We start from the raw sequence: 24,888 nt of genomic DNA, 5'->3' as shown, positions 1-24,888 counted from the left end.
CTGGTCTACAAGAGCTAGTTCCAGGACAGGCACCAAAGCTACAGAGAAACCCTGTCTCGAAAAAAAAAAAAAAAAACCCAAAAAATTTATTTATTTTTTTAATGGGTCAAGTAGCGATTTAATCAATACAGTCTCTACGTGCTCATTTAGGGGCTAAGCGGCCGGGAAACAACAGAGACTCCTCCTACACAACAGGCCAGTCCCTCTTGTGACGTGAATCCATGAAAGGAGAGGCTAAAGTGCCCATGTTCATCCAACTGAAGGAAGCGGACTTAGTCCAAAATGGTCTCAAAGTCTGTGCTTAGGGCTGGGCCAGCTGCAGCCTTGAGGATAGCCATTGTTGCCGCAGGGAGCTTCAGACACAGCTGTTTCTGGGCGGCCCTGAGAGGTCCCAGGAGACACCTGTAGACAGCAGAATGACCAGCCAGCTTGATCAGGAAGGCTTGGTAGCAGAGCCAACGTGCAGCTTCAAGAGGAAATAAGCCAGAGGCTCCCTTGGCCCCTAGTGTTGCTCCTGCATTCTTGACCTTCAGGATAGAGTAGCAGCAGGATGCTGAGCTGGCGATGATGCCCAGAAAGAATGCGGGGTTCTTCCTAACATGCTGGTCAAAGGGAAGCTGAAGCACACATGCATGGAACCTGAAGGCCTGCAGCAGGAAGATCTTGTAAACATTGATGCAGACAGTCTGCAGGCTGTTCACCTGCAAGTCTAGAAACAGACTGTGACACTTCAGCCGCAAAATAGCTAAGAGCTTGTGCCGCATGTTCCTCCCGGGCTTGAAGGTGCGCTGGAAGGTGAGGCTGGTCTTAACTGAGGTCTGGGCATAACTGGTGTAGTCACATAACACCTCCAGAGTCTGAGTGTTCAGCAGTAAGCCACACCAGGGAAACAAGCAGCAAGCAGGCAGCTGGTGTGGAGCTGTACTGTCCAGGGTACCAGTCTCTATGGGGAAGTTCACCATTGTCTTCTGTAAGTTTATGGTGCAGCCATACTCAGGAATGCCGTGGACCAGGGCCCTGAGGAAGGCTTTTGCCTGGACCAGGTGGGGTGTCACCAATAGAAAGTCATCCACAAAGCGTAAAAGCAGCCTGTCCTGCTGCACCTCCGCAAAAAGCTTGTTCTCCATGTCTCCGAAACACAGGCTGAAGAGCAGGGTGGACAGGCTGGAGCCCTGGGGAATGCCCTGGCATTGAACATAGCACCTGCCACCAATCTTCATGATGCTGTTACGCACAAAGTGCTGGAAGAAGTCGAACAGGTTGTGGCCGGTCTCATTCAGAGAGAAGTTCAGGTGTGGCCCACGAGTGGGAAGCCTGAGGACCTGCTCAATGACAACCAAGTTCCTCAGTGTGCTGGCATCGGACTCCTGCAGATGTGTCACGAACTTGTCCATGTACGGCTGGAAGTCAGACATGGCGGAGACCTCTCTCCTGAAGGACTTATGGACTTGGCCTTGGCGATTTCTTTGAACCACTGCATACTGGCGGACACAGTACACGTTCTCTGGGTGTCTGATCATATTGGCGACAACCTCCATGAGCTTGTCCTGGGGAATGGCATCAAATGCTCCTGTCACATCTGCCTTAACAAAGGACATTCTGGGTGCCCAGCCCAGAGTGCGCGTGTGCAGCACGAAGGTCCGCCAGGTCCTGTAGATGTCATTCAGGCCCAGGACAGAAGCCCCCAGGAGGTTAGGATGCTTTGTCCGTTCATAGTTGAGCATGCTGAATAGCATCTTGAGACGGTGGGTGAAATCCTGGGCCTGTTTCTCTTTGTCAAGGACTCTGGGGCCCATGCTGTAACCCATGTTCACAATGGGCCAGAGACCACTGGTCTTGGGGATGAAACGCAGTCTGTACATGGGGGTGACCGGCCAGGCCTCCTGGTATTGCCTGACCTCCTCTCGTGACAGTTCATGCAGCTGCACTCTCTTGAGGTGCTGCTTCACCCCAATGCTCTACAGTTTGCTCCACACACTCTTACGGTAGAAGAAGAGTTGGTTCTTCTGGAATGTAGTTTCTGTGACATAAAAGAATGACCTGAGCAGCTCTACCACGTACGTGTCCATCAGCCAGAATAGGAATGCAGCCAGGATCCTTTCCCTCGTACGGTGCTCTGCAGCAGGGACGCAGTTGTTTCCTGGATTGCTGTGAAGCCAGGGGCAGTCCTCCACTTTCATTTTCCATATCAGCTCCTGCAGCAAGAGTTTGCCATACTTCCCCAAGGAGATGAATTGCTTCACGTTCTTCAAGAAGCGGCGCTTGTTGTGCCTCGTACCCCAGAGACCTGAAGGCACCAGCTTTCAGATGCAGGCCCGCAGAAAACCATATACCTGCCAGGGACTGCTGTGTAGGCAGAGCAAATTAATGAGGTGCGGTGGGCTGGTGTTCAAGGCACCAGCCCCCTGGTGGGCTGCTATCCGAAACCTTCAATGTGACCTGAGGAGTCTGACATATGAGCACCTTGCATGATTCACAAGCAGCTGTTGGAATAGGGGCCGCCTTTGCCAGTAGCGCCTCGGCAGGCGGCGTATCCGGCGTAGTGGTCCTGATGTTTGAGGCCTGGAGCCTAGAAAGATGATTTCCACCAGTCTCCTGGCTCCACTCAAGCTAGGCTGGAGGTTGTTGAGTAGAAATGAGGGGTTCAGCTTCTCTTGGCCATCTCCCCTGGAGTAGAGGAAGCGTTTGGTTTCAGTAAAAGGTTGGGGCTGAAAGGCATTTTGGCATAGCGGTGACTGCAGGGATGTGGAACTGCACTTGTTCTCACAGAACACTGATCCAGAGAGACTCAGGCCAGGTGCCTTTCCTCTGGAAGACAAATTTCCCTTGGTAGCTCTGCTAGTAGGCACTGTGGGGAACTGGGCAGGCCTTGACACCTGTGTTTTGTCTGATGTGGTTGGAACGGCCTGCTTGACGGGTCCCTCCTTCCGTCTCAGGGCCAGATTGCACCTGGCCTTCTTGGATGAAGGCACACTTCTATCCGTGATGCTCAGACTCCGCTTTACGCCTCGAGATGGCAAGGCCAAGGGTTTCCATGCTTCCTGGTAACTGCTGTTCCTGACCAGGTGTGTGGATCCAAGATGGGTAAAATTTCTGCCCGCGGGTCGTGTGGGCCTGTATCTGGGGGGCACAGAGGGGCCAGGTATCCGCGGGGCTATCTATTTGGTACAGGGGTGAGCCGCAAACCTGGTAGGCACAGGTCGGGGGCACCAGCAGGTAGAGCGCACAGCGGGTCAGAAGGTAGACCAGCAGGTCGTCGCCCACTCGGCTCAGCAGAAGCATCCATGCACGACTGATACGCAGGTTGTCAGTCACAGAGTTGGGAAAGTAGCTTCGCACGCTGGTTGTGAAGGCCACGGGGGCCCTGCCTTGGGTCCCGCCAAGCAGTGAGAAGCCAAAAGCCAGCACGTTTCTCTTGCCGCGTTCACAGAGTCTCTGCGCGACCCTGGCCACCAGCTCCTTCAGAGACGACACCTGGTGGAAGGAAAGGTCAGCAGGTGGAGGCTGCGAGCCCCAGGGCACACACACTAGGCACTGGGCCACCAACGTGCTGAAGGCCTTTGGATCCCCAGGTTGCACAAGTCGCCTGCCCTCAGTTCCCAGGCGCCGCACGAAGGTTGCCAGCGGCCACACCTCGCGGTACTGGCTGCGCAGCAGAGCGCGCACAGTCCGGCAATGGCGCGCGCGCGGGGGATCGCGCTCAAGGTCCGGCCCGTGCGGGAACTTCGATCTAGGGCTGTGCACAGAAAACGTCAGGATACTGACCATTGAAAGCCCGCGGGGGATAAAGGCGGGGTCGGGACCCAGACTGTGTTTTTAAAAAATATTTAAATTAATAACAACCATTCAGCCGGGCAGTGGTGGCACATGCCTTTAATCCCAGCACTCGGGAGGCAGAGGCAGGCAGATCTCTGAGAGTTCGAGGCCACCCTGGTCTACAAGAGCTAGTTCCAGGACAGGAACCAAAACCTGCCTGGGACCAGCCATTGCTCAGGGACCAGCAGCCGTCTCTGCCTGGGGCCCACTGCCTGCTGCCACATGGCCCGCCACCACTGTTCTGAGACCAGAAGACAGAAACATGGATAGACAGGATATGCAGGGTGAGGTTGAATGTTTATTCAGGGGGGTATGGAGGAGGAAGGGTGAAGGGGGGGACAGAGAGAGAGGGAGAGAGAGAGAAGAGGAGAAAGAGACAGAGAAGCGGGGGAAGCAGAGAAGTGGGGAGAGAGGCAGAAGCAAAGCTCAGCGGATGGGGGAAGGAGTGGGCGTGGCTTGTCTCTTAAAGGGACCAAAACCATAACACAAACAAAACAAACAAACAAAAAACAACCATTCACTTTTGAGTACTTAATTCTGAAAACCAGGTCACAGTGGATTAGCCCTCCTGTCTAAGGAAACTGAAGGAAGTCATACAGCTGATGAGGGAGTGAGCCAGGATTCATATCACTTATCCCAAAGGCTCAAATTGGCCTGGAACTTTACATATAGTTGGGGCTGACATCAAAATTAACTAATTAAGCTACTTATAAATCAATTAAAAGTAAGAAATAACAAAAAGGCATATGCCACATATAAAACAAGAAAGAAATGGAAAAAAGGCTTGCAGAAATGTCAAAAGATATACACACATACACACACACACATGCACACACATACACACACTAATTTATTTACTTTTTTTTTTTTGAAACAGGGTCTTACTATGTAGCCCTGGGTGTTTTGGAACTCACTATGTAGATGGGGTTGCCTCAAACTCTCAGAGATTCTCCTGCCTCTGCTGCGCTGGGTTTAAAGGCTTGTGCCACCACACTCATCTTAGATATAATCTGACATAAATCATGTTTTTAACCTGGAGGTGGCTCATCAGGCCCTGCATAAGCCTGATAACCTGAGTCTGCGCCCCAGACCCCACACTAGAATGAGAGAATAGATTCCCAAAACTTGTCCTCTGACACTGACGCTTAAGTTGTGGTCTCTCACACACGCATGTGCGTGCGCACACACACACACACACACACACACACAATAAAAACAAGTATTTTACAGATATGTACAGAGAAACCCTGTCTCAAAAACCCAAATAAATAATTTAAAACTTTAATATATCATCTCTATATGAATATGTACAAATTTCTTTTTCATTGTTTTTTCATTACTCCCTAACAACACACTATGGTGAGTCCTTACTTAACACTGAATGCATGTGAGGGATATTAAACCAATCTGGAGATTACTGAATGTTTGGGAAGGTGAGGCATTATTGGGCCTAGGGTACCAGCAACTCAGAAAGTTAAGGCCAACTGGCATAGCAAATTCCACTTTTGTTTTGTTTTGTTTTTGTTTTTTGAGGCAGGGTTTCTCAGCAGCCCAGGCTGGCCTTGAACTCAGAGACCCACCCGCCTCTCGCCTCCCGAGGGCTAGGATTAAAGGCATGTGCCACCACTGCCTGGCCCACAAGCCCCAGATTTAAAGAAATAAAGAAATTGCTGGTTGTTGTGGTTCACGTCTTTAATCCCAGCTCTTGGGAGACAGAGGCAGGTGGATCTCTGAGTTTGAGACCAGCCAGGTCTACAGAGCAACAGCCAGGGCTATACAAAGAAAAATTCTGTCTCAAAAAGCCAAAGAAATAAGTAAACAGAAAGATAAATTTGGAGGTGGTTATGCAAGCAGTGTGTTGTTGTTGTTGTTGTTGTTGTTGTTGTTGTTGTTATTGGTTTTTTGAAACAGGGTTTCTCTGTAGCTTTGGAGCCTGTCCTGGAACTATCTCTTGTAGACCAGGCTGGCCTCAAACTCACCCGCCTCTGCCTCCTGAGTGCTGGGATTAAAGACATGTGCCATCACTGACTGGCCAGTCTATTAATTATATCTGTGATCTGAGCATGTATGGATTCAGGTATCTGCAGGAGTCCTGGAATCTCTTAAAATACATGGGTGAAGAATGGACTGTGGGGTGAAGGTGGGCAAGAGTCCAGAAAGGCTAGTGGAGTTTACGGCAGAGGTGATAGATGTTGGCCTGGCTGGTGGACTGCGTACTGGTGTGAGTAAAAGGTCAAGGGCTGCTCCAAGACCTTAGAGCAACTGCTGGAACTGTCACCTCACTGTCCGGGGAGTACAGAGGAGACATTTTCTCTTCCGCAGAGAAACTCTGTCTCGAAAAACCAAAAAAAAAAAGAACATTATCCGAAGAGTCTGGAAACCTTTGTTTTAATTATTTTCACGGATGGGTATGTGTGTATGGGAGCTCTTATCCTCTGGAAGAACAAGGAGCCCTCTTAGCCACTAGCCTTCTCCTCAGCCCCAGCTGGGGCCAGGTATCTCCAAGGTTATGAAAGAAGTGGAATTTGGAGTAGGAAACAGAAAAAATATCCATCGACATCTACAAATGAAGTTTTCCCCTGGAGTTAACAAACGAGGCTGCATCTCCAGAGCCAAACCTAATGAATGGCTGAATCCTGACATTACCACTGCCTATCTGTGTGACCCTGGGCAAGTCATTTAACTTCTTGGAGCCCTCCTCCGTCCTGCAGATGGTGGGGTTGTAAATGTCACACCCTGGCCCAGTGCCTGATTCAGGGAGGCTCAGAACATGAGCCTTCCAGCCACTCCAAAGAGAACTTGAGGAAGAACTACTTAAACATTTTTTGTTGTTGCTTTGCTTTGCTTTGCTTTGCTTTGGTTTTATGAGACAAGGTTTCTCTGTAGTTTTGAAACCTGTCCTTGAACTAGTGCTATAGACCAGGCTGGCCCTGAACTCACAGAGATCCTCCTGCCTCTGCTTCTGCTGGGATTAAAGACATGTGCCACTGCCGCCCAGCAACCTTTTTTTTTTTGCAATTTCTTTTTTTTTAATATTTATTTATTTATTTATTATGTATACAATATTCTGTCTGTGTGTATGTCTGCAGGCCAGAAGAGGGCACCAGACCTCACTACAGATGGTTGTGAGCCACCATGTGGTTGCCGGGAATTGAACTCAGGACCTTTGGAAGAGCAGGCAATGCTCTTAACCACTGAGCCATCTCTCCAGCCCCCTTTTTTTTGCATTTTCGAGACAGGGTTTCTCCTTAGCTTTTGGTTCCTGTCCTGGAACTAGCTCTTGTAGACCAGGCTGGCCTCGAACTCACAGAGATCCGCCTGCCTCTGCCTCCCGAGTGCTGGGATTAAAGGCGTGCGCCACCACCGCCCGGCTCCAGCAACATTTTTTTTTTTTTTTTTTTTTTGGATTTTTCGAGACAGGGTTTCTCTGTGGTTTTGGAGCCTGTCCTGGAACTAGCTCTTGTAGACCAGGCTGGTCTCTAACTCACAGAGATCCGCCTGCCTCTGCCTCCCGAGTGCTGGGATTAAAGGCGTGCGCCACCACCGCCCGGCTCCAGCAACATTTTTAAAAATATTTTAATTAATTAATTTGTGTGTGTGTGTGTGGCTGCTGCATATGCCTCTATGATATATGTAGGTCAGGGGATAACTATGGGAGTTGGTGTTGCCCTCCCAGCCTCTTGGTCTCTTGGGTAGAATTCAGATTTGGTTGTGAGCGCCTTTACTCCCTGAGACATCTCATTTTAAATGTTATTGGTATTGCAGTGGTATTGTGTGTGTATTTGCACATGTGTGATACAGTAGGAACATATGTGCCTGGTGAACATGTTGTTAGAGTAAAAAAAATTCTGGGCAAGAGCATAGGAGGGTCTGGAAAGATGGCTCAGTTGTTAAGAGCACATACTACTCTTCCAGAGGATCCAGATTTGATTCCCAGCACCCACACAATGGCTCACAGCCACCCACAACTGCAGTCCCGGGATTCCAATGCGGCCTCTGACCTTCGAGGGCACTAAGCACAGTATATGTGGTATACCTACCTACATTCAGGGAAAAAAAAAAACTCACACGTAATATAAAATGAATAAGTCTAATAATATATGAGAGAAGAGAGAGAGAGAATGAATCTCTGGCCTGGGTATTTAGTCAACACTCCTGATGGCCCAGGGCCTACCCGTAGGAGGTGGGCTCACTCTAAGCCATGCAAAAGAGATAAGGAGAGTAATTAGTACTTTAAAGATGTTCTCTACTGTTCCTCTCCATAGTCTCACTCCTAGGGCTGTAGACTAGGGCTGTAGACTAGGGCTGCAAGGGCTGCAAGGGCTGCAAGGGCTGCGGTGCCGCAGGCGTGCAGCGTGTACACTTCTCAGTTACTTCTGGATTTTTATTTGTTTGTTTTTGTTTTGTTTCTCTGTAGTTTGGGAGGCTGTCCTGTCCTAGAACTCAGCAGGCCAGGCTGGCCTTGAACTCACAGAGACCTGCTTGCTTCTGTGTGTGGGGAGTAAAGGTGCCCCCTGGCCTCTGTTATTTTTGAATCATTCCGAAAGTCACGACTTTCCCTTTTCTCCCTTATCTCTTTTTCTAGACTGCTTTCCTTAACACTTTGGACTTTCCCCTCACCATTTGAATAAGCTTCCCTTCCCACTGTGTGGCTACTTGTCTATGATATGTCTGACCTCCATGCTAGTTTAAATGGCATGCACCCCCCCCCCCCCCCAGCTTCTTTCTGCCATTGTCCTCCTCTGGGCTGGCCTTGAAGTTTACGTCTGGCCTACACTTAGGCATTTCTTTAAAATTCTAATAAAATTGTCCTTGAGCTTCTGTTTGATTAATGAGACTCCAAGAGGTATCAGTGACAGTCAGGACACAACTTCCAAGTTGTGAGTTATGAGTGCTGGGATTCAAACTCAGCAGATCATCAGGTTTGCTGGGCAAGTGCTTTTATCCCTTGAGCCATCTCACCAGCCCAGAAGTAACTTTTGGGAGAAGCAACAGTTGAAGCTGTTAGTTTTTTGTAGCCTTTTTAGCCAGTTCTCTTCCCCAAGCCGTGTGTGTGTGTGTGTGTGTGTGTGTGTGTGTGTAGTGTGTATAGGGGCACATGTATGCGCAGGCATATGGAGACTAGCAGACAGTCTTTTTTTTTTTTTTTTTTTTTGGTTTTTCGAGACAGGGTTTCTCTGTGGCTTTGGAGCCTGTCCTGGAACTAGCTCTGTAGACCAGGCTGGTCTCGAACTCACAGAGATCCGCCTACCTCTGCCTCCCGAGTGCTGGGATTAAAGGCGTGCGCCACCATCGCCCGGCTAGCAGACAGTCTTAAGTGTTATTCTTCCCTAGGTGCCATTCACCTTATTTTTTGAGCCCAGAACCCACTGATTAGTTACCAGTCTGTCTCTGGCTCCTCAGCACTGTTATAAACTTGTGCGACTATGCCCGGATCTTCTGCGTGGGTTCTGAGGGTCAAACTCACATCCTTGCGTGATGCACCAAACACTCAACCGAATAAACGTGCTAGCTCTCCAGCCCCTGGTTGGAAACCGGGCTCAAGCAGCTGATGGTAACTTTGAGCTACCATTCTCCTGCTTCCCAAGTGCTGGGTTCACAAGAGTGTGCCATCCTTCGGAGTTAGGGTATGATATTTATTTATTTATTTATTTATTTATTTATTATTTTGCCCAGATTGTCTCAGAACTCTTGGCAATTTCCCTGTCTCACCCTCATGAGAGCTGGCATGGGATTATAGGTATGAGCCACCAGGCCTGTTTAATATAGCCAATTTGTGTTCCACATGTTGATCTAGGCACTCCATGTATAGGGGTAAGTGAGACAGACAAAACCTCTCTCTCCGTGAAGCCTATGTTCTGGTAGTAGAGGACAATGAGCAGGGGATAGGAAGTGCTATGGAAGAAGGAAGTGGAAGACTGTGCTAAGGTAGACTGGGAACTAAAATACAGTGTTCAGGGGGGAGGAGGAGGGAGAGGGGCTCCCTTGGTTTCAGCTAAGACTTAAGTGAGGCTAGACAGTGCTAATTCTCTAGAGGGAAAATAATTTCAGGCTAAAAGAGGGTCAAGTTCAAAGGCCTAGGAACATGCTTCATATATGTGAAGAGCAACCGATCCTGCGCCTTTAGAGAGAAGTGAGTAAGGAAACGTGGTGGACTTCCTTCTGCTGGGCCTCGGAACCCGCGATGACTTTGGTTTTTTACAGTTTGAAACAGGAAACCTTAGAAGGGTTTTGAACAGTAAGGAGACAATAGCTGGCTCATGGGTTTAAAAATACATGGTTTGTAAACTGGATATAGCGATACATGCCTATAGTCCCAGGCCTCAGGATGCAGAGGCAAGAGGATTACCACATGTTAGAAGCTAGCCTGATCGATACCATAATTCTAGGTCAGCCTAGGTGATGTAAGACTTTGTCTTCCAAAACAAACAAGGGGCTGGGGAGACAGCTCAGTTGTCAAAGTGCTTACCTTGCAAGCAAGGGAACCTGAATTTGATCCCCAGAAGTCACATAAAACATGGTGGCACCACAGTGTTTTTGCTGGCCCTACTCATAAGGGGAGGCAAAGACAGATGGATCCCAGGCTCAGGGGCCAGTCAAACTAGCCTACATGGCAAGCTATAGGCCAATGAGAGACCCTGCCTCAAAAAAACAAGGCAGATAGATATTCAAGGTTGAGAGAGAGAGAGAGAGAGAGAGAGAGAGAGAGAGATATGTTGGTCCAAATGGAGTAGTTGAGTCTTGATAAAGCAGATAAGATAAAGAGTCTGGATATATTTGGATGGTAGAAGCTACGGATCTTCTGATGTAAATAAGATTTAGAGAAAGATTTTAAACAATGACATGGTCTTTGGATACATTAGGTTAAACAATGGTTCTTTTGGTTGTTGTTTTGTTTTGAGACAGTGTTTCTTAGTGTTGCCTTGGCTGTCCTGGAACTCTCTTTGTAGACCAGGTTGGCCTCCAACTCACAGAGGTGCACCTGCCTCTGCCTCCCAAGTGATAGAATTAAAGGCATGGGCCACCACCACCCAGTTTATTTATTTATTTATTTTTATTTTTATTTTTGGTTTTTTTGAGACAGGGTTTCTCTGTGGCTTTGGAGCCTGTCCTGGAACTAGCTCTGTAGACCAGGCTGGTCTCGAACTCACAGAGATCCGCCTGCCTCTGCCTCCCGAGTGCTGGGATTAAAGGCGTGCGCCACCATTGCCCGGCCACCACCCAGTTTAAACGACGGTTCTTGACCTTAGATAGTAATTTTGTCTATTTCTAACTAAGTTGATGTTTACCAAGATGAAGAAACCTGTGAGGAAGAGGAAAGGGTGTGGAACCTGAAATGCATTCTGGATCCTGAGGAGATGCTGAAGTTGAAGGGTGAAGACCTGTATCACTGACAACTTCTCAGGAGTTAGTAGGGATAGCAGTTAAAGCTCTGAATGAGGTCACGTGAGGACTAGGCAGCGTGGAGATCTGAGGCATCCTTATCTCCAGAATAGGGAGATAACCATGGAAAAGAAAAGGCAGGATACCACCTGTGGAAACAAGGGCTCTAGCCAGGGCACCTGAACCAAGTGGGAGCTCCCTAGATGTAGGTGTGAGTAATTTCCCAGGCTTCTTCTCTCGCTCGAGTTGGCTGCTGGGGAGTGTGTGTGAAGTTGCGTGTGCACGCATGAGCAGACATTAGATGTCACACATGACTGGTGTCTGTGAGCCTGACAGAGGCTGTCCTCTTGTTTTCAGATGAGAAAATAGAAACTAAAAGCCCAGGTGACCTAATCCAAGGTTCTCTTAGCGACAGGTGGGACTGGCAGAAGAAGGGATCCGGGTCTCTAAGCCTCTACTGAGTCATGCATGCTTAGCTCTCACTGCTCCTGGGGACACACTATGACTGGGTTGCATAGAGATGACTTGAAGTGAGCTTTAAGTTTAGTTTTTAATTTGTGTACATGTGTATGTGTGTGTGTGTACGTGTACGTGCAAACATTCATGTGTGTTTCAGTTCAGACATGCATGTGGAGGTCAAGGGACAACCATGGACGCCGGTCCTTGCCTTTCACTTTGTTGACTGGCCACTGGCTACCTGGCCCAGGATCTCCCGCAGATTCTCAGGCTTTCTGCTTCCCATCCCCCTGAGAAGACACTGAGATTACAGGGTAATACATGGGGATCCGAACTCAGGTCCTTGTGCTCAGGTGGCAAGCAGTCTACTGACACAGCCAAGGCCCCAGGGCAGAGTTTTACAGCTTTTTGTTCCCGGGAGTAGAGTTGCTGATATAATGAACCCCTGAAGGGATCCAGACCTTCCCTGGGAACTGTTTTCTCTGAGCAACAGCTCCATGGAAACAGGAGACTGTATTGGGGGGACTTTCACACTGGGAAGGAAGGGAAAGCCATAAATTCTCCTTAAGGATTAACAGGTCATTTCAGAAGCTGTTTGGGTCCTCATTGCCCTCTTCCACTTACTCTGCCAAATAACTGGTCTCATCTCAGTGTCTTGCTAGAAGCATTATAGTCTCTCCAAGCTCATTTTCCTGCCTCGCAGAAGCTGCTTCTGAGCTCAGAGGCCCAGCTGGTCAAGCTTAGCCTTGCCCTGGGCAGAGATAAACAGGCCCAGAATCCATTTCTCAGATTGCAACACCGGTGAGTCAGGCGGGGTCAGACAGCTGCTCCCTCCCAGGCGCCCCTTGGCTGTACCTGATAAGGAAGCACATCGCTCATTCCAGAGCACCTTCTTCAAGTACACAAGTATAAACAGACACTCCCAGGCCCCGGTGTTGTCTTAGAGTAAATTATTGACATTCTGAGCTGAAACGGGGAAAAGGCGAAAGCAAATCTAACAGATTCAGTGGTAACTTCAGTTTTCTTTAGCTAAACCGCCGGATAGTTTTTGAGCTTACACAGTCAAGGGCTGGCTAAGGAGTTGCCTAAAGCTCCGGAAGTAGGAAGGAAGGTCAGACTAGGGGAGGTGCATTCACCAAAGAACAACTGGCAAAATACCCAGAGAGAAATGTGTGCCTACTTTTGACACAGAGAGGGAAAATGGATACTCAAGAACAAGTAAACAAAATCAATTGCCCCAAAGCGAAGAACTTCCTCCTATAAATGGTATGTAAGTCGTGTGGAAAATGGGGTACAGGGGGCTATAGATAAGGCCAGCGCCAGTCCACAGCAAACCTTGTCATCAGGATTTCCCATGCCCTCTATGAAAGCTGCTCACAGGTTCCAGCCCTCGGATCTAGGGCTCTCACATCGATCTTTTCCACTGACTCCATCAACCGACTCAAGCAGAGTAAGAGCATCAGAGTCCATATTTTAGAGATGAGAAAATTTGAGACTCAGGGAGGATACAAACAACTTCCTGAGGCATAATTAAAAGCAGGGAGGGGTGGATTTGTCCTAAGTAACCGAGAGAGTTAAAGTCCTTCCTAGGGCTGGGGAGAAGGCTCCACAGTTAGGAAAAGGCGCAGCTCTTGAGCAGGATCTAAGTTTGTTTCCCTGCGGCTCACAGCTGACTGTAACACCAGTTCCAGGGCATCTGATTTTCTTTTCTGGTCTCCAAGGGCACCAGGCACAGGGTGCACCTCTCTTTCTTTCTTTCTTTCTTTCTTTCTTTCCTTCCAGGGTTTCTCTGTGGCTTTGGAGTCTGTCCTTGAACTAGCTCTTGTAGACTAGGCTGGTCTCGAACTCACAGAGATCCACCTGCTTCTGCCTCCCAAGCGCTAGGATTAAAGGCGTGCACCACCAACACCCAGCTCGGGGTGCACTTTCATTCCTGTGAGCAAAGACTCATATGTGTCAAAGGGAAATAAATGCATCTTTAAGAAAGAAAACAGCTGGCAGGGGTGGCACATGCCTTTAATCCCAGCACTCGGGAGGCAGAGGCAGGCAGATCTCTGTAAGTTCGAGACCAGCCTGGTCCACAAGAGCTAGTTCCAGGACTGGCTCCAAAGCAACACAGAGAAACCCTGTCTCGAAAACAAACAAACAAACAAAAAACAAAAAAAGAAAACAAAATAGTTCGTAGTAACACCAGGAGTCTCCTTTAGGATGTTCTGTCTGCTGAGACCACTTGAAGGGTTAACATGGGGAGAGAGCAGCCTTGCCACCATCAGTGTGGCCTGCATGTTTCCATTATGAAACACTGCTCTGATTCTTTTGCCGAGTTCTTTGCTCACAGTAGTTCTGTCTGCGAAGAGGGAAGCACCAGGTAAAATTCCTAGGCCCCCACTCCAGGCCTCTCTTCCTTGACCCCCCCCCCATTTCCTGTTTGTTCTGTACCTATGCTGTGGTTTTAGAGACAATAACCATGGGTCCTCTAAGTGCCACTTGGTGTAGGGGGAGCAGAGGGTACACAGTTTCTGCCTTCTTGGCCTAGGACTGTATAAATGTACTAAGAGGCAAGGGGTGATAGGTGTTCTGAAATTGAGACCCCTATTGGAATACTGAAGGCAGAGGCTCTCCGACTTTGGCCAGCCTCAAAACCATCTGAGGTTACCCGTTAAAGACAAGGACAGACATTGTGGACTCACCCTGGACCTTCTGACTCAGTCCCCAGGGGCAGTTTCTGGACACCTGTGAGCTTATAAAGCTCTCTAGGTGATTCTGAAGCATTGGGCCATGCGTGAAAACCACTGTCTTAGCAGAGGGGTGGGAGTACATCAGGCCACGGAGGGTGGGGGAGCCACTCTAGGAGAGCAGGTAGCAGCAGTAACAGCCTAGGGAGTCCGGTGTGGACAGTGAGAAAGACAACCCTTGGTTTTTCTTTCCTTCAAAAAAGTGATCAGATAAAGGGGGCTGGAAGTCCTTCCACATGTCTGCTCGTGCATGTGTTGAAGGAGAAGGCAGTGAATCATGCTTTTTCTCCTCAGAACAGAAAATGGAGGTTACAGGGGCTGCTGGGAATGGGGGTGAGACGTTATTACTAGACTGGTACACAGTTTCTATTGGGATGGATGAGAAGTCTCTGGAAATGAACAGTAGTGACAGTTGCACAATAGCTAAGGCTGTTTCGTGCTGTTGCATTGAATATTTAAATATGGTTGTTGCAATTAAAAAAATAGCTGGCGTATGGAGGGCTAGAATGATAGGAGCAAAGAATGCTCAACTTTAGCCCATTGCTCTGGTCCCAGAAGTGTGTGAGTGTGTGTGTGTGTGTGTAAGGGGACCCAGCTCACAACACCTGACTTGTCAAGGTACAAGTGTAGTCCCAGGGGAAAGACGATAGCTAAAGCTTTGGAGCTCTGCAGAGCATATCTCTCAAACTTCACTGTGAGGGAAGCACCTGAGAACTTTGTTCAACTGCCTATGCTAACTGAGTAAGCCGAAGGCCCTTCTAGGGGCTTTTGTTTGTTTGTTTTTCAAGACAGGCCCTGCTTTAGTGGTGTTTCTGACACTCAGGTCATTCTGGGAGGACTGTGTAAATTTTATCTTCATTCCCACTATATCCTCATGAACTCACAGCCATAAGAACTCAGTGGCACTTAATGTTCATTAAATGAATAAGCAAATACACGTGGTTGAAATGGGAGTTTGGAGGGCAGAACCATCTTTGTTCTGAATTAGGGCATATTTAGGGTCCGTCTATCAGTAACACACATTGTGAGTTTAAAACTTACCTCAGATTCTGTAGAACAAGGATGTTGGTACCCAATTATTTCTGTTCTTGCCACCTTGCTGCTTCTACTGCACTCCAGGAATTACGGGTCTCGTATGGAGGATTAATGAAGCCTGGTTTGCAAGCTCTGAGGAAGCCTTGCTGTAGTCTACAATCCCTGCAAACGAATTCTTTCCATTTGAAAAGGAAGTAGAGTGCAGAGAACATGCTGGTATGGGAATTTCCAGATTTGGACGCCAGTCTGAGTAATTGCCACTTCGGCCTCCTCCATATCCAAACAGCCCTTTGTAACATTGTGTGTGAGGGTGGCTCATAAAGCACATGAATGCAATCATACTGCCATTATTTACTACCATCGTTTATGTTGATGGTAACGACACTGGCAGTTGAGCGATGAAGTGTGAGGGGGGGGGTTGGGGGAGGGGACAGAGGGATACAGGCGGGCAGGAGAAAGAGGAACTACATCTCCCAGAACTCCCTGGAGAAATCTACCCCGCGACGACGCCCCGCCCCTTCCCCAGATCCCCGCCCCTCAGATGACGTCACAGAGGTGACATCACGGCGCCTTGAGCGAGGCTCGGGTAGAGAGGCCGACCGTGCTGGAGTCGTCGGCTTGTGGAGGAAGCAGCTGGGAGCTGGCGAGAGCGTGAGCGGGCGGGCAGGCGGACGAGCGAGCGAGCGCAGGCGGGGGGGAGCGGCGCACGGCGCGGAGCAGCGCCTGCCCGGGCCGCGGCGGAGCCTCAGCCGGAGGGCAGCCCGAGCGGGCGCCTGGATCCCCGCCCCCACTCGGCGGGGCAGTGCCCGGTGTTCCCCCGTGCGGGGGGCGGCGGCGGCGGCTGAGCGGACCCCAGGGGACCGCGCGGGTGTTGCCACCTCGGCCGAGGAGCCGGCGCGGCCGCGGGACCCTGCGAGCTGGGCCCGGGGCCCGTGACAGACGGGCCAAGGAGGGGAGAGAGGCGGCGGCGGCGCAGGCGACGGGGAGGCAGCGGCGGCGGCGACAACATGTCATCCCCCAGTCCCGGCAAGAGGCGGATGGACACGGACGTAGTCAAGCTGTATCCTTCATGGAGGGGAATTCGGACTGCGTGTGGGGCGGGTGGGGGTGCCCAGGCGAGGGCTTCGGGGCACTCCAGGCCACTGGCCGCGCCTCCCCTCCTTCCCCCGGTGCCTACGGCGGCCCCTTAGCACCTCCCCGGAGCCGAGGGCTTTTTCAGGTCCCCTTTATCTGCAGCCCCCCGAGATGTGCGTTGCTCCTCTCTGTCCCTGCACCCCCCGGAGCCCGTGACTTTTCCTCCACGACGTTTGGATTCCTAAGACGGCCCTTTCTTGGGGGGTGGGGTGGCTAACTAGCCACCTCCTTCGTCACCGGGAGCTCATCTTCAGGGTCTTTGCTTCCTGTTTGCTAGCTTTGGATTTATGGACTCATGATAGAAATTTCCTGAGAGGGAAACCTTTCTTCTTATTCTTTTTTTTTTTTTCTTCTGAGGTGTCCGGGTTCCTTCCACTCACAGTGCTGTTTAAACTGGGGTAACTCAATCGACCTTCTTTATCCCTAATTCCTTTCTATATTAGGAAGAGAGTAGTCTACTCAGGCCCCTCTTGTAATAAAGAGCTCCGTGTGTTTTAAATCAGACACTCTTGTTAAGCCTTCTGGTCTGGAGAACGTCCCTGTTTTTCTCTCGACTGACAAAGCCTATCCCACTCGTAGTGCGTGCAGTGTGGACCCCCAGGCCCTCTTAGCAGGCAGGCCACCCTCCTCCATATTGTGGATCTGACAGCTGGGAGGAAGGAGAGAAAGGGGAGCTCCTGAACAAAATAGTCCTGTCCTAGCCACTTGAGCATAACTCCCTCTGTGAGAGTACGGTTCTTGGGGACTGCTTGCCCTGATCTGGGCCGAGTGACATCTTTTCTTTTATTTTCTATCCCCTTCCCCCAACTTTATATGTGCACCCGAGGTTGCAGTGGGAGAACTGTAACTGATAAGTCTTCCAGGCAGTGGTTTTGGTTGGAATTCAGACTGATTATTTCATGACTAGCTAGAGAAATTCGCGAAGGTTCCTGAGACAAATCGAGTATTTAAGAAACGTTTTTTATTTTTTGAGGGCCAATGGGGGGGGGGGGGGCTAGAAGCTGGTGTTCTAAATAGCTAATCCCTCGGGGGAAGGTGAAAGGCTGTTAAAAAGAGTCTTGTCTCCTGTTTCTCTTTCTGCCTCGCCCCCTTCCCCCACCATTTCCCCCTGTTGCAGGATTTTGTTTATATAACTCAAGTTGTTTGGCTAGATTCTTCAGGTGAATTCCTTCTTTAATTTGTTACTGTTTTTGATTGTTTTACCTTTTCTAGCGATCCGTGGTGGTTGGCAGAAACTCAGTTATGAAATTTGCTGAAGTTTTTTAAAAAGTAGTTTTTGCATAGGATTTTAATTTGGGGGATGGGAGAGGAAGTTGCCTAGGCAAAAGTTGTTGTTTTTTTTCTCTTTTTTTTTTCTGTCCAATCCATCTTTTCAGTAATAAGACCATGTTTTTCTCCTTTGCCAGGGGCTAGACATTAAGAATACTGAATACTGGGTAAACTCTGAAGTTTGAGGGTTGGGGGAAAGGGTAGTAGGAGGGATCAGAGCAGCCAGTAATAAAAGGTAATATGCCAGATACACCTAGGCACAAGTGAAATCAACTCTTTATGAGCTGTTTGTGGCTGATTGCTTTTTAAATCTGAATTATACCAGGAATGTTGGCTTTTCCTAAGACCACAGGAAAACTTGTAACTATGGCTGTGTGTACATTTTACACAAGGCAGTTTGAGGCTTTATTTTTGTTTAGAAACTAGGAAATGACATGGTGGCAGACTCAGAAGTTATTATTGACTTGAATTGAGAGTTGACTGTCACACCTAATGTGAATTTCACCCTAATATATAATTGGGATGGGGGGGGAATCCAGCTGTTTTTGATCGATGTCAGTTCCTCGAATTATGTTCATGCATAGATTTCCTAAAGATTGAGGATAAAGATCAAGGCCTAGCTTGACCTGATGCCTTTGCCATAGAATGCCTTTTGTTCACGTAGTAGTTGTGGCATCTAGAATGATTACTGCATTTAGGAGTCCGGGTGTGTGTGGGGGGTGGTGAGGGAGAGGGAAACAGACAAAGAACAGCAGGGTGTCTCTTTTCCCCTCTCCCTAAGTGGCTTATTTCATAGCTTATTTTTAGTAGAAGATGAAGAAAGGCAAAGATGCCTTGGCTTCTGTGCTTTCCCCACCTTCCCTTTGCTGACAAAAGAAAGCAGGGCTCTTTAAAATTGTCGCTCTCTGAGATAAGAGGGTAGCAGTTTTGATTCGAAAGCTAGAGGTTATCTCTGTCTCGAGTTTATTTTCTGGTTTCATGTAGTTTGGAAGTTAAAAATTTTCGAATTTCCTTTTGTGTGGTGTGTGTCGTGGAGGATTTTATGGCCTCCTTTCTCAATTGAATTCCCATCAGTAGGCCCAAGTGGAGTTCACAGTTTTGGGGTAAGGTATACTTAGTGAAAAATTGAAGAGCAGATTCCCCAGCCTCCTGCTGAGATGAGTGCAATTGCTTGTCAGTGCGAGGGTTAACCACGAAGATGGTGGTAAGGAAGTGGAAGGAGGTCTAAAGGAATGTATAGCACTTCTTGTCCCTTGTCCCTGGATGATTTCTTTGGTGTGGAGGCTAATAGCCGGTTTCATCGAAGTCTCCTGTTTCAGCCCATTTTTGGCTGTCTCTGGGCGTAATTATACCACAAGGATTTACTGCCTGGCAGGGAACCTATAGTAGGAAAGTAGCGGTGTGGGGGGAGGGAGGGAAGAGAACGTGTGACTAATTGGTCGCTGCTTTCCACCACCTAGCTAGATACCGTCTCTCCGGAGTCTGATTTTTCTTTTGTGACTGGTTGGTAAGAGAGCTGACTCCCAAGTTATGCAGGGAGTGAGTGTTTTGCACCAGTGCACTTAATCTGCTGGGCGATTATGCTCTGAAACTCTGACTCATTCATTGTTTCTCTTCTGAGCCTCAGCTGAGGGTTGTGCAAACCTCCACAGGAGCCGAGAAACTGATTTACATGACTTTTGGGCGCTGTGGAATCAAAGCCCTTGTCCTTAGCCTCGGTCCGGTGGAATGGTCGTGGATAGTGCAGCCATTTGCTTGCCAGAGTCAGGGAGATTGCCAGCCTGAGAGCAGCCCGGGATCACCAACCTTTGAGGTTTCCCTCGGCAACCACTGATTATTTAGATTGTCTGAGACCTGGGACTCTGGTGACCTTAAGCGTGATTTGCCCTAAAGGAATATTGGTAGAAGTTCTTCCCGGTGGAGGAACAAACAGCTCAGGTTACATGGGTTTCCTTGTTGGTGGGGGTGACTGTCTCGCCCTGTTGCACAGCCCTGGTGAGCCTTTTATCTGTGAACCAGTGCCCCTGCTGAAGGCGAGAGCTGCTTGTTTTGGAAAAGCATATGCAGGCAAAAGGCCGTAGGCACAGCTCCTTGCAGCTCATTGGCTGCTCTGTTACTACCCGGAAAAGGAGGTGGGGTGGAGCTACCAAACAGCTGATGGGAGTGTGTGACAAGAGTGTGTTTACATACAAAAGAGGTGGGGGCTGGGGAGGCCTTGTGAGCAGCTCACAAGACCAAGTGTATTTTCGAGGAGGAAAAAACCCAGTACTCTTTTAAGATTCAAGAAAATTAAACCAGAAAACGGGATCTTATCATAATGGGTACTTGGCTCACCCTGCTATTGCTGTAATATTTGGAAATTACAGAATACTGAGTTCAGAGACTGTCTTTTCCAGAAGGATTTTGGTAACAAGACAGGCTATGATGTTTTAAATAAAGGTGTGGTGGAAATGGACCTCCAAAGCTGAAAGCCTGGTGGGTTTGCAGCCCTGAGAGATTATCCAGAAATTTTCTGTAATAAGTTTGAACCCTTAAATATTTGTGCTCCCTATTTCTATCAGGCACTGTGTGTCTGTGGAGAAATAGTGAAAAGATGAGTGTGGTGGACACAGTGTTTATGGGATTAGTTATTAAATTGTTCCTTTAAGCCAGGAAGGACAGCATGTCAGATCAGCATTGTGTGTTAGCATCTTGCTTCTTAGAGTATTTTGTATTTTCAAAATTGATTTTTTTTTTCCTTCCTTCCTTTTTTTTTTTCTTTTTCTTTTTTTGCCAGGCATGGTGGTGTCTCACACCTTTAATTCCAATGATTGGGAGGCAAAGGCAGGTGGGTGAATTTGAGGTCAAGGACAGTTAGGCAGGCCTTCATAAAGACTTTGTCTCAAATAACCAAACCTGGTGTTCTTTTTTTTTTTTTTCCTGGTGTTCTTTTTTATAAAATTGAAAAGTATTTCTCATATATCTCAATGCCTTTTTTAAAAAAGTAGGCATTAGAACAAAAGCAAGCGTGAAATGTGAAGGCATTTACCATTGACTTTAACTTGGATGTTTTGCTGTTAATCAGCAGTTATTCTATCCCCAAGTTAGGCATTGTTACTGTTTAATTTGTGTTCAAAGTGTGGACAATCTTTTAACTAGCCCCAGTGTCCATTGGCAGCCTGTGGTTGACCTCTTTTTCCTGCGGCCTCTCAGTGAGTTGTTAAGATGAAAGTTAGAACAGTTTCATGGTCTTAAAGCTCAAAGTTAAAGATTTGGCAATTCCAAGATTTTTGAATTTGTCTTCCTTGTGTAGATTTTGGTGGCAAAGAGATCATTATAATAACACTTTGGTAAAGCAGAAATTTGTGTGATTTTTGCAGTGAAGGTGTAGTGGAACAGGCCTAAAAGTAAGTTTTTTTTTGTTTTGTTTTGTTTTTTTTCGCTAGCTTTGCAGCCTATTCTGGAACTTGCTCTGCAGACCAGGCTAGCCTCGAACTCACAGAGATCCTCCTGAGTGCTGGAATTAAAGGCATGTGCCACCACTGTCCGGCAAAGTTCAACTTTTAGAAGGGAAAAATCTTGTGTAGGTAGGTGTGATCTGTAAGAGACCTTTCTCTGTGTGCAAACATTAAGACGACCTAGGTTTGTTGGTTGGGGTAGTGCAACTACCCAGTACCTTGGATGGTGTTTATACATACATGCAGTTGGTATCCTGTTCTGTGTTAACAGATTGATGGTTCCAAGAAACATGGTTTTTAGACATGCAATTCAGATCTTACAATGCTTACAGGGTAGTAGCTTTTCCCCTGGAGATCCAGAGAGACTGTGTTTTAATAAAATACTTTAATGAAAGACTTAGTTGGGTTTTGAAAGTGTTATAATAAAGTAATTGGGGAAAATACAGGTTACAAAAAAGAAAAGAAAACAGCCACTCATAATCTTATCCTTTAAATAATAGTTCTCAAACTTGAGTGTGATCTTAATTACTTGGAGGGTTTGTTAAAACTGGTTCTGGATCCTGCCCCTGTACTTCCTGCTTCAGGAGGTCCAGAGAAGGGTCCAGGAATGAGAGATGCTGATGTTCCAGTGACTGGCATAGAAATCATCCTTAAATGCTAGCCTGTTGGTGCTTCCCTGTGGTGTGTTATTCTCCCCAGGATTTATTGGCCATATTATACTTACCTGCTTTGTTTTTGCTTCATATTTTTGTAAATGCTTTCTCCTGTTAAAAATACTGGAAATAGCTGGTGTATTGAAACACACCTATAATCCCAGGATTCCAGACATAAAGGCAGGTGATTCTCAGAATTTGAGGCCAGTCTGGGATATATAAAATGATAGTAAGATTTTATCCCAATCTCAACCCTCTCTGGGGCCCGTTGGGGGTGGGGGGGCAATATCTGAAGCTGCAGGTGATAGATTGTTGACCAGCACACGTACAAGCTCCTGCTTGTGATCTAGAAACCAAAAGCATCCAGAAAGGGGAAAGAGTAGACATAATGCATAGCTGCTGTTATTGTACTGTGTCACTCATGGTTGTGCCCCCTCCCCACCCTTGTCAGATGCTTTTTAGTTTTCTTTACCAGCTTCACATTGGGCCTTGGCTTTTACACGTGTAGAAGGAAGTGTGTGCATATATATGCATATAGGATGTCCATGAGTATTTTGTTCTTATATCCATTAATCTTTTGTAGTTTGTTTATCTTTCTTTCTTTCTTTCTTTTTCTCTTTCTTTCTTTCTTTTTCTTTTTCTTTCTTTCTTGAGGCAGGGTTCCCTGTGTAGCAGCCCTGGCTGTTCTGTAGACCATGTAGACCAGGCTGAAATGCTGGGATTAAAGGTGTGCACCGTTACTGCCCGGCATAGCCTTTGGTGTTTTGATAGATTGTCTTGGCTATGTAGCATAGAGTGGTCTCTTACTTGAGATCCTGCTGCCTCTGAGTGCTAGGAAACTACCTATTTAAAAGTGATAGATATGGTAAGTTTTGTGCTGTCTTAACATGTTATCCATGACACCTGTCACCACAATCAAGAAGAAACAGATTCCTCTTCCCCCAAACTTTCTTTGTGACAGGGTCTCACATAGTCCAGGTTAGTTTTGATCTCCTGATCCTCTTCTACTGCCCAAGTGTCCAAAGTTTCTTTATGTTAATTTGTATTTCTTCCCTCCTCTCAGTCTTTGGTCCAATTTCTATCCCTAGATGATTTTCTGTTTTCTAGAATTACATACGAATGGAATCATATAGAGTGTGTGTCCCTTTTACGCGTAGTCCTTCACTGGTCATAATTTTGAAGTTCATTGTGTGTTCTTGGGTTGCTGAGCAGTATTTAATTGTGGGGATGTGCTGTAGCTTAGAAGTTTGTGTATTTGCTGTCATCATGTGTGTACAGAACTAGGCATTGGGCTCAGGGCCTGGTGTAAGTTAGGCAAGGTGTACTTCTCCCCAGACCTTTATGTTGTTTTTAGATGTTTAGATAACTCCTGTTTTTTTTTTTTTTAATTGCCTCTACCTGTGTGTGTGTGTGGGGGGGTTGTCAGACCATTTGTGGCAATCAGTCCTTTTTTTTCGTTTTTCCAACATGTGGGTACTGGGAATTAACTCAAGTGTTAGTCTTGGTGGCAAATGCCTTCACCTGCTGAGCCAGCTGCCTGCCCACCCAGAGTTTTGCTGTGTAGCCCTGGACGTCCTAGAACTCTGTAGACCAGGCTAGCCTCAAAATCACAGATCCGCCTACCTGGGCAGAGTGTGGGGATTAAAGGCTGCCATTGTCTGCTGAGCCATCTTGACTTTAAATTTTGAGCCAGTCTTACTAAGTTATGTAATCTGGGCTGGGCAATGATAGCACTTACATAGGCAGACAGGATCTCTGTGAGTTTAAGACCAGAGCGAGTTCCAGGACAGGATTCAAAGCTACAGAGAAACCCTGTCTTGGGTGGGTGGGAATGGTTATCAAGTCTGATCCTGAGCCTTGAATTTAAGATCTTTCCTCCCCAGTTTATCAAAATAGGATTACAGGCATATACTGTAAACCTGGTAGAATTTAAATCGTGATGCTTGGGTTAGTTCAAGTTGTAAGTTAGGTGGCTGTGAGCTTTTGTATGGATATGTGCTTTCTTTAGACTAAGAAATACTTGCCCCAGGCTGGAGAGATGGCTCAGTGGTTAAGAGCATTGCCTGCTCTTTCAAAGGTCCTGAGTTCAATTCCCAGCAACCACATGGTGGCTCACAACCATCTGTAATGAGGCCTGGTGCCCTCTTCTGGCCTGCAGGGGTACGTGTAGGCAGAACATTGTATACATAATAAATAAATAAATAAATATTTAAAAAAAAAAAAAGAAATACTTGCCCCATGAGGTAGGTATGTGATTAACTTTCTGCTTGAGACAGGAGTTCAGTCAGTATCCCTAGCTGGCCTTGACTTCTCCCGTGTCCTGCTTCTGGGATTGAAGGTTGTACCACTTTGCAAGGCTGTTTTATTTTTTAGAAGATAATTTGAATATAGTTTTCACTACTTTTATACACGAGTAAAACTGATGCAACCGTTTGTTTCATTTGGGTGTTTTAAAGGACTCACATTAAACAACACCCTCCTAAAGCACTGGTTCCTAGCCCTACTGTCAAAGCTGCTGTGACAGATCTCTCCCCCATTTGAAATTGGTGCTTCAAGGATAAGCAGATGGCTTGGGGTAAAACGTATGAGAATCAAAGAGTTCTGATTCATAGAACCAATTGAAAGCAGGAATCTGTACCCTGTGCCCTGTGACAAGTGGGAAGTGACACCTGGAGAACCCTTGGAAGACGTAGGTCAGGTAGTCTGGTGTACAACAGCCCCGACTCAAAGTAGAAGGCAAAGGCCAGTAGCTTAGGTTGTCCTCTTGCGTGTCCACCCACACTCACATACATGCATACTTAAACACACATACACACTATATATATTCTTGTTCATATGAAGATTGAAAAAGGAAAGTGAATGAAGTTTTTTTTTTTTTTATGGTCATAACTTTTGCACTTGCTGATGAGACATTTACAAGGTCGGCACACCAGGCAGTGGTGGTGCACACCTGTAATCCAGTACTGAGGA

The 24,888-nt window shown here is 47.5% G+C and overlaps 2 protein-coding genes across 3 annotated transcripts in view; one reads left to right on the top strand and one right to left on the bottom strand.

The window, feature by feature from the left end:
- Nucleotides 1–272: 272 nt before the first annotated feature.
- On the bottom strand, nt 273–3,768 carry LOC121463282 (telomerase reverse transcriptase-like). Its single transcript, XM_041675385.1, is given in 2 exon segments — nt 273–3,137; nt 3,139–3,768. Coding segments are annotated over 2 exon segments (3,495 nt in total).
- Nucleotides 3,769–15,995: 12,227 nt separating this feature from the next.
- The window catches only part of Ube2h (ubiquitin conjugating enzyme E2 H), an 85,309-nt gene continuing 76,416 nt past the window's right edge, over nt 15,996–24,888 (top strand). For both annotated transcript variants that reach the window (XM_041675444.1, XM_041675443.1), the window contains exon 1: nt 15,996–16,485. In XM_041675444.1, coding sequence (XP_041531378.1) covers nt 16,433–16,485 — 53 coding nt within the window. In that variant the 5' untranslated portion in view covers nt 15,996–16,432. The remainder of the gene's footprint in view (nt 16,486–24,888) is intronic.

Source organism: Microtus oregoni, unplaced genomic scaffold, assembly GCF_018167655.1.
Source record: "Microtus oregoni isolate MIOR12 unplaced genomic scaffold, Mior012 000026F_ref0000081, whole genome shotgun sequence".
In the NCBI taxonomy this organism is placed as follows: Eukaryota; Metazoa; Chordata; class Mammalia; order Rodentia; family Cricetidae; genus Microtus; species Microtus oregoni.
Note: the sequence above shows the minus strand (reverse complement) of the source record. Positions and strands in the feature narration are given on the sequence as shown.